Below are 9,520 nucleotides of genomic sequence, written 5' to 3' on the forward strand. Positions count from 1 at the left end.
TAAAAACAATGATGTACTAACACCTGCTACAACATGGATGAACCCTGAAAACATTATGTTCAGTGAAAGAAATCAAACACAAAAGGATAAATATTAATAATATATGATTGTATTTATATTAATATCAGGTACCTAGAATAGCCAAATCCATAGAGACAGAAAGAATTAACAGTGGATTTTATTTTCTTGGGCTGCAGAATCACTGCAGACAGTGACTGCAATCATGAAATTAAGATGCTTGCTCCTTGGAAGAAAAGTTGACCAACCTAGCCAATGTATTGAAAAGCAGAGACATCATTTTGCCAACAAAGGTCCATATAGTCAAAGCTATGGTCTTTCTAGTAGTCATGTACGGATGTGAGAGCTGGCCCTTAAAGAAAGCTGAGTGCCAAAGAATTGGTGCTTTCAGACTGTGGTGCTGGAGAAGACTCTTGAGAGTCCCTTGGACAGCAAGGAGATCAAACCAGTCCATCCTAAAGGAAATCAGTCCTGAATATTCATTGGAAGGACTAATGCTGAAGCTCCAATACTTTGGCCACCTGATGCAAAAAAAACAAAACTCACTGTAAAAGACCCTGATGCTGGGAAAGATTGAGGACAGGAGGAGGAGGTGGACAAAGGATGAGAAGGTTGAATGGCATCCCTGACTTAATTAATGGTCATGAGTTTGAGCACACTTCAGGAGATAGTGAAGGACAGGGAAGCCTGGTGTGCTGCCAGTCCACTGGGTCACAAAGAGTCAGACATGACTTAGCAACTGAACAACAACAGCAATTTAACAGCTACAGAGTTTATGTTTGGGGTGATGAAAAAGCTCTGGAAATGAACAGTGGTGATGATTGCGCAACACTGTGAATGTATGTAATGCCACTGACCTGCACACTTAAAATGGCTGAAATGGTAAATCTTTTTAAATTTATATTTTTGTTGAAGGATAATTGCTTTACAGAATTTTGTTGTTTTCTGTCAAACCTCAACAAGAATTAGCCATAGGTATACATATATCCCCTCCCTTTTGACCCTCCCTCCCAAATTTTATGTTGTATATATTTTATCACTATTTAAAAAAAGAAACTGGACAAAAATGCATGGTGCATGTTTCCACTTATATGAAGCTCAACTGCTGCTGCTGCTCCTGCTGCTAAGTCGATTCAGTCATGTCCGACTCTGTGCAACCCCATAGACGGCAGCCCACCAGGTTCCCCCGTCCCTGGGATTCTCCAGGCAAGAACACTGGAGTGGGTTGCCATTTCCCTCTCCAGTGCATGAAAGTGAAAAGTGAAAGGGAAGCTGCTCAGTCTTGTCTGACTCTTCATGACCCCATGGACTGCAGCCCACCAGGCTCCTCCATCCATGGGATTCTCCAGGCAAGAGTACTGGAGTGGGGTGCCACTGCCTTCTCCGATGAAGCTCTAGAACAGGCAAAATTAATGTTTGATGATAGAGGTCAGGATAGTGTTTGCCTTTGGTTGGAATAATGACTAGAAGGATGTAAAAGGAAGCCTTCTGGAGGGTCAGGGTGGTCATTACACAGATGTATACCTGTGTAAAAACATTGTTAAAGTTTCACTTTACAGTATATACATTATATTTTCATTTAAAAAGAAAATCAATAGGAGTAGAAACTGGGGAAAACAGTCATTTAAAATTTGCTTCCATTTCTTTATCCCTTGTTCCTAGAGACAGGCTCACTTGAAGGCAGATTCTCTCTCTGGGGAAGTTAGTAAGATTGGCCCTTCCATTACCACTTATTGAAAACCAGAAGCTTTGCATTGTCCTGGGGACAGCTACGAAACACTTAAACCTGACTGCAGAGATTCAGTGTCTTGCCTTGGCCACTCATGGTGGGCATGGCTAGTTAGAGATATGTTTACAAGGCTTCTTGACTTTGGGAATGGAGAGGGACAGAATAAGGGAAAGGGGGGCAGAGAAAAATGTTTCTTGGCTATGTATAAACTGGAGGCACCATGCTTCAACTGATGCTTGTTCCCATGGGAGTAGATTATGGGGGTGGAGGTGGGGAGGCAGGAATGATGAATGCATCTTGCTGGTTAGCAGAGTGGCTGAAGTGGCTGCTTTCATGAGACTTTGTGAGAGAGACTCTGGCATAAGTAGTGTTGCCAGGCACCTCAGAGCAGAGTGTGAAACAAGGTTGTAAAAGATGCCAGTAGTTTTTTTTTCACCTCTCCTGTCACCTCTCAGAATCCTGCACCCAGTTGGGAGCATCGTGACCCAGCACCCTTGCTTTGAACACTTGCAATATTACCCAAAGCAAGCTCCTTGAGTTACAGCAGACAGGGAGAACAAAGAAAACATGGGGCGGAGGGGATGGGGCTCAGTGAGAGACTGCAGAGCAATTTGTGAGCACTCAAGTAAGCATCCTTTTTGCATATCCGGGGATACTTGGCAGGAATGTTGATGCAGAATTGGCCTGAGGTACAGCAGTCACTCTGTTGGGGCTTGAACCCCTGTAATTTGGGCATCAAACATTAAGATGACCTCAGTTTATATTTGCAGTCTGGTTAAACCTGGATGGGACAACTACATAAGTATGCATAACTCTGTGAGTCTGTGTATATGTGCATGTTTTAATGTACATGTTCTTAACCAAATTGATATCCTACCATATATTACTTTGAATCCACCTTTATTTTTATAGAGTCATTTGTTTGGGGCATTACCTTGAGGTAATTAGAGATTCTTTCGAGGCTATGTTCCTGAAGCCAAGGAGGCTTGCCCAGTGGCTGGGATCTTGTCACCTAACTTCCACCCATCCTTCTGTCCCACACCCCTGTGCCTGCCCCCATTGGATCATGGCCTCTGTTATTTGGTCCCAGCAGCCTGTGGAGCTGTGACATAATTGAGGCCCCACTCTACTCCTTCCATGAGGGTAAAAGAGGATCTATTTTCAGAAGCCTTGACAGGCAGGGTCCAGGAGTCCCAGAGCAGGCAGGTCATATCGTCCATTGTCACCACATCAGTGAGAAGAACACACCACACCCAGGGAGCCCTCCTCTGCCCCCACCACAGCCGGACCAGCTCATTAAGCCACACAGCTGTGGAGAGAGGAGTTATGTGATTCACCCTGGGGTATAGCAGGGAGACTGCTTGCATCCAAGTCTCTTGTTCCCCCAAGGGGGACACATTTCCACCCACCCCTTAGCCCTCCCCATAAGTAACTCTGGTGGCAGAAGCAAATTTATCCACAAATCACACACCAAGGACACAAAAATGCTTTTATTTAATTGCTAGCACAAATACAGAATTGAATTAAGGCAGTATAATACATTTCCATTATCCTTACAAACGTCTGTACAATAAACTTCACTTTAAGTGCTGATTTGAATCAATAATTGAGATTTTTATTAAACAATGTTTTCTTAAATTCTAGAGAAAAAAAATCATTCCCTGGGCTGCCAACAACTTAACGCTGTGGATCACAGAACCTCAAGGTGGTGAGCTTGGCTGATGTTGGCAAGTATTCCTCCCCATGTCCCTCCACACTCCCCACCACAGCGAGGAGGCTCAGAGGGACGGGGCAGGAAAGAAAGGCTTTTAGAGAGGCACTCGTTTACAAGTTCAAGCAGTACTCCATTCACTTCTGGCTACCAGTTATTATCTCAAATCCCCCTTTGATTGAAAAAGAAAGGTGTAAAACTGACTACATAAAAACATCAAGCTGTATTAAAAAAAATCTCTAAGATAAAGAGTAGTTGTGAATTATAATATTAAAAGCATGACATAAATGATCTTAGCAACCATAAATTTGGATCTGGGGAAAAACTAGTTTATGGATGGATTTGTTTTTCTGGAACTAAGTGAAAGAAAATCCTGGCAAATATTGAAAAAAGGTAAGCAACTACAAATAATGTAAAAACATCTCATCATTTACATTCATGTTTGACTATAAAAATCAACACCAACATTTGAATTTTCACAAAATAGAAATGATTCGGTGCAGCCACATCCTTCGTTTTGCCATTTGATCTCATAGGCATGAATATTTCTTTTAGTAAGATCTTATTAAGTGTGTTCTTCAGATATGGGTCATAGTTTGTTGCTGGAATTTAGAAAAACTTTTTCAAGTACTTGTACTTTATCGCAACTGCCTTTTGGATTGCCATTAAAAGTACAGTAAAGAGTTACACATTTAAACACATAAAGCTTGAAGGAAGGCTTTAACATAGAGCACCTTTACCACTGAGCATGCGCTCCTCCCCCACCCCTCGAGGAATGGGAGAAGAAAGCAGAAACAAGGAGGAGGAAATGAGAGGGGAGAATGGGTTACACAGGCGTGGGGAAAAATCAGAGTCTACAAGTTCAAGGATCACTGTGGGTTCACGGTCAATCCCAGGAGGAAAGGGAAGCTCAAAACAACAGAAGTCAAATGTGAGGGAAATTTGGTAGCTCTAATAGCAAGCGCACACACTCACACTTTTTCAGAGTACATAATGTAAAGGAGGAGTATGCCTGAAAAGGTGGGTGAAGCTTCTACCATGTCTGTGAGTCCATGCCCACGCACATCTGTTTGTGTGCAGATTCACTAAGCTATCTCAGTGTGCATTACATATGCTAGGAAAACTTAAAAGTGGACCATTGTTTGGCCACTCCAAGAGCGATTTTTACACAGCCATTTCATCAGAATCAGCATCAACATCAATAAATACAACCTCATGGTAATCAGTGGTGACCACAGTGGGGTCAACAGTGGCAGCAGCAGCAGCGGTAGGGTCCAGCAAGCTGGCAGCAGAGTCGGAGGAGTCACTGGCAGGGCTGGAGGTAGGGTCAGAGAGGTCAAAGATGTCACACTCCAGGTGGCAGGAGGCTGCAAGCTCAGAATGGCTGGCGATGACAGGCTTAGAGTGGCTAGTGGTGATGGGCTCGAGATAGTCAGGAGTGGTGGGCTCAGAGTGAATGGTAGCATGCTGGGTGTAGCCAGTGGTGGGTTTGGGGAAGCTGGTGGCAGGGCTGATGGCAGTCTTGGAGGGACCAGTGACAGGCTTGGGGTGGCTGGAGGAAGGCTTGAAATAGACAGAGTCGGCCTTGAAATAGACAGAGGAAGGCTTGAAATGGACAGAGGCTGGTTTAGGATAGACAGTGGCACACTTGGACTGGCCCGAGGCAGACTTAGGGCGAGCAGAGGCAGATTTGCGGCGGGCAGAGGCAGACCTGGAATGGCCAGAGGCTGGCTTAGGGTGGCCAGAGACACACTCAGGTTGGCCAGCTGCACCATGACCAGGTAGGGGAACATTCCGGACGCTCATCGGTATTTCCTCCACAGCAGCACAGGCACGGGCACGGTCTTGTTCACGGGCTTGTGCACGGGCATGGGCACGGGCGCGGGCATGGGCTTGGGCCTCCTGCATCTCACGGACATCAGTGAGGAGGCCAGAGAGGAACAGGACAGGATGCCGCATCGCGTGGAAGATGGTCCAGTATTCTCTTCGGAAATTCTCATTGAGGACACCATAGATCACCGCGTTGAGGCAGCTATTGAAGTAGGCTATAAAGTAAGCTGCAAGATAAACCCAGTTGGGGATCTTGTCTGCCATCTCCTTTGGACTGACAGCCACCAGAACAGTGAGCGCGTTGATAGGGCACCAGCACACTGCAAAGAGGAGGAAGATCACAAACATGGTTAGAAAATTGCGAACCTCAGCAAGCTGGTTGTCCGGGTTCTGTCCAGCCGGGTCACGAGCTGCCAGCACTTTGATCCAGATCTTCATGTAGCAGAAACCCACTATGAGCAGAGGAAGGACAAAGTGGATGCAGACAATGGTCACAGCAAAGGCAGGGTTGTTCACATAGTTAAAGATGCAGGTGTAGGTGCGAGGATCATACTCGATGGTGCCAATGTACATGTTGGGTAAGACAGCCAGAACCGTCATGATCCAGGTGACAGCCAGAAAAATGCAGGTATTGCGCACACTAAAGATGCGCTCATACTGGAGGCTGTGGCAGATGTAGCAGTAACGGTTGATGGCGATGGCCATGATGTTGAAGACAGAACCGACCACACTCAGGCCTGTGATGAACCCCATCATCTGGCACTGTAACTTGCTGAGATCCCAGCCACCGATGGCCATGGCATGTAGCATCAGAGGATAGGGGTAGACGGCCACCAGCATATCAGCCACAGAGAGGCTAACCACAAAGGCGTTGCCTGAAAAACATATAGGGGTGGAGGGGCGGAGGAAAGACAGAGAGGAATAAATGGTTAAGTTTCGGAAATCTACAAATGTAAGCTGGAGGGAAAGGCCAGCTGGAGTGACAACTTAGAACTCTAGAATTCTTTCAAAGAAATACAGTTGTGTTTTTATTTTTAGTTACAAGCATGTCCCAAGTGGTTTTGATGCACAAGCTCAAAAGGTTCAAGCTCCTGTCCTTTCACCAAGTTGTTTTTTTTTTTTTTTTTTTCCTTCAGAGAACGTCATCGCTGCTTTGGGAAAGAAGTGAAATTACCACAGAACGAGCCTGCTGGGGGGGCCTTCACACTCCCCCACACATGGACAGACCCGCGGACACTATTTTAAACAAAAACAAAAAAGCGGACACTATTTTAAACAAAAACAAAACGCAAACTTTTGGCGAGGGGAGTAGGAAGGGAGCACTGGGTGCTAGATGGAGCTGTCCGTTGTAAACAGGCTAGAGGGTGGTGATGAGTTTGGAGGACTGTTAGGAAGTCTCAACCTCGCCTACCCAAAAACATAAATTTGCCCCCTGCCTTCTCTAACTTACGCATTTACAACAGCAAACGCGCCTAAAGAGAACTGCCTGAGAAAGGGCATTAGAGGCCGTCCTTGTCTTAAGCGGTCTTTCCCAGCGGGATCAGACAAGAATCTCAGACCTAACCCTGTAAATACTTACCATTTCCCAGGTAACGTAAGAGTAAAAACTGAGGCGGATGAGGTAGGAAGGCCCTATAAAATTTTGTCTTGAGAAATAGTGAGCGGGGGGGGGGGGGGATCAGAAAAATCTCTGCAAGGATCAGAAGAGCCTGCTCCTCGCGGGTCCCAGTGCAGAGCCCTGGCATCAGCAAGTTCGCTCCCCTGCACACGGGCTCCGGCGCACGGCCCCAGGCTTTACTGGAGCTAAATATGAAATGGGGGAAGGGGAGACATGCCCCTACTCCTGTTTCGTAGGGCGGCGATAGGAACGCTGTTTGTAAAACCTGTAAGGTCAAAGTGCAGGCGCCGATCCCTTTTTCTGGGAACACCTCGTTGCTAATGAGAATTGGTTTGGCAAAATACTGCACTTCATCTTGGACTGGGAGAAAGTGAGCACTTTTAAAAAGGCAAAAGAATGGCTCCTTCTGACCACTTCCGCCTGCTAAAGTGGGGCCTCAGTGCTTCTACCCAAGACGTTCTTTCTAGGGTTTTCCCTCAAAGTCATCATATCAGAGAAGAAGAGAAGCAAAGCCTTGAAAACAAAACCACGACAACCAAAACACCTTTATTTCAATTATAGAAAGAAAGGAAGGAGAAGAAGGAAAGAAGACAAAACGGACTTTGCAGGCGCGTTCCCCCTGGGGCGCTCCAGCTTTGGGCAACTTCGGACCTTACCGCTGAGGTGCAGGTGAGATGCCAGCGGGCGGCCCCGCGCCTCTGGGGAACAGCGGAGAAATCAGACACACCCATCAGAGTTTAAAAGAAAACTTTTCGTGACTGTGCTCCTCTGTGCCTCTAGAAACTTGTATGGTGTTTGTGGTTCCTCGTCCAAGCAAAGTAATCTCGCAGAGATTGGCGCCCTCCTATCCCTGGCACCCCTTCGGCCCGGGTCCCGTCGGTGCCCATCCCCTTCAGATCCCATCCCCTTGCTCCCCTCTGCCCTCGGGCCCCAGCCAGCCAGGATCTAGGCGGCGGAGACCCTGGGCGCTACCCCCTCCCTCCGGGAGCCGGAGCAGGGTTTTTGGGCCCCTTCGCCCCTCCTCCGCCTCCCCCTCCCAAAAGTCCTCTCTGGCCCAACCTGCAAACATTGCTCGCTGGCCCGCCCTGTCCGCCGCCCCCGCCCCGGGCACACAGCGCCCAGCAGCGTCCAGCGCGGTTTCCCGGGCCCGCTCGCAGCCGGCCCCCTCCCCTTGCCACCGGCGAGCCACGAAGGGAGTCTCGATCTGCGCTCCGCCCCATCCCAGATCCCCGCGCTTTACGGTCTCCCTGTGGTCGCCCTCTACGCCGTCTGAGCTCTCCCGCAGCCTTCCAGCGATCCTTATCTGTTCTGCTGTCTTCTGTGCCCCCAGGACGCCGAGTTCCCAAACCTTTCCGCCGCCTCGTCCTGCGACCCCCGACATCTCGCTTACGGACTTCGGGATCTCAGCTGCAGCCGCTGCCACCGCCTGCTGCGCCCAGCCGCCCGCTCACCTCTCTCTGCCGTGCGCCCTGGGACGGGCTGACAGAGCTCGGCTCCGGAGGGCTCAGACCGCCTTGATCCACACTCAGGCTCGAGGGGTCTGCGCTCCGCCGCCCGGGAGCCGCCCTGGAGCCACAGGGCTTAGGCGAGCGGGGGCTCAGCCAGGCTTGGGCTCCACCGCCGCCGCGCCGCGCTCTGGCAAACGCCGCCTCGGCCGCGGAGAACTTAACTTTACCGGAGCGAGTCGCAACCCCGCTGCTCCCTCCGCGTCAATTTCCCCCGCGCTGCCTCGGCGCGGCCACCTCTTCTGCGGCGTCCGACTCGGCGTGCTGTCCCCGGGCGGCCGCTGGACTCTCCGCTCGGATGCCGGCTCCCTCTGCATCAGGTTCCCGACGGGGCAGGGCTCGGCGGTCTGCCGCGCACCTCGGGGACCTGAGATTTGCACTTGGACGCCCAGAGCTTCTCCAAACGTCCGCAGCCTGGAGAAGCTCTAAGTTGATGAGACCTCCCCCCTGGCAGAATATCACCACCGCGATTCGCCGGGACATGGGAAGCAGGGCCGTCCACACGTTCCCTATTCCATGCACCCAAACTAACACCCTAGGGGTTGGAAGTGGCTGCACCGTGGGTAGGGAGAAGGAAGGGGGTCTTACCAGAGTTTCGGAGCTTCCTGTTCTTCGACACAGCCAAAATGACCATGGAGTTGCCAATCAGGTCTACGACGATGGTGATAACCATTGCACAGAACATAAAGACGATTAGAGCCGGTGGGTAGTCCGGTTGTGGCAGTTTGCAGCCGATACAGCCGTATGGGGTAGGGACCGCCAGGGTGCGTCCCATGTTGCTGCTGAGGATCGTCAGGTCCTCCCAGCCAGGTCCGGACAGCGAACACCTGTTCTGTTGCTTGGAGCTTCGGAAAAGCTGCCACCCCTGCGAGAGTCTGAGAGCAAATGACAGCATTTCCGCCCCTCTCCGATGAGCTTTTAAAGCCTCAAGAGGCGGCTAGCTCCACCCCAAACCCCTCCCTCTGACCAATCAGAGCTCCCTGACCGCCCCCTCTTTGATCTCTAACTGGTTTTGGACAAATCCAACGCGAGGTGTCGTCTTGCTTCCGACTGCCTTCTTTGTGCTTTGCCTCTAGCCGGTCCCCCTCCCACCACCGTCCCCAGGTACC

General features: G+C 49.6%; 1 protein-coding gene across 1 annotated transcript; it reads right to left on the reverse strand.

Annotated features, from left to right (window-relative positions):
• Positions 1 to 3,230: 3,230 nt before the first annotated feature.
• Positions 3,231 to 9,197, reverse strand: GPR50 (G protein-coupled receptor 50). The gene is made up of 2 exons (XM_006059672.3): positions 9,000 to 9,197; positions 3,231 to 6,163 (listed from the first exon to the last, which is right to left on the reverse strand). The coding sequence occupies exons 1-2, from the start codon at positions 9,184 to 9,186 to the stop codon at positions 4,623 to 4,625; spliced, it is 1,728 nt and encodes a 575-aa protein (XP_006059734.2). The 5' UTR covers positions 9,187 to 9,197; the 3' UTR covers positions 3,231 to 4,622.
• Between the last annotated feature and the right edge of the window lie 323 nt (positions 9,198 to 9,520).

This window comes from Bubalus bubalis, chromosome X (genome assembly GCF_019923935.1).
Source record: "Bubalus bubalis isolate 160015118507 breed Murrah chromosome X, NDDB_SH_1, whole genome shotgun sequence".
In the NCBI taxonomy this organism is placed as follows: domain Eukaryota; kingdom Metazoa; phylum Chordata; class Mammalia; order Artiodactyla; family Bovidae; genus Bubalus; species Bubalus bubalis.

Coding starts and splice junctions, on each gene's coding strand:
- GPR50 (XM_006059672.3), bottom strand. CDS start 9,186: ATGGGACGCACCCTGGCGGTCCCTACCCCATACGGCTGTATCGGCTGC. Junction 6,164..8,999: donor CAGGAAGCTCCGAAACTCTG/GTAAGACCCCCT, acceptor TATGTTTTTCAG/GCAACGCCTTTGTGGTTAGC.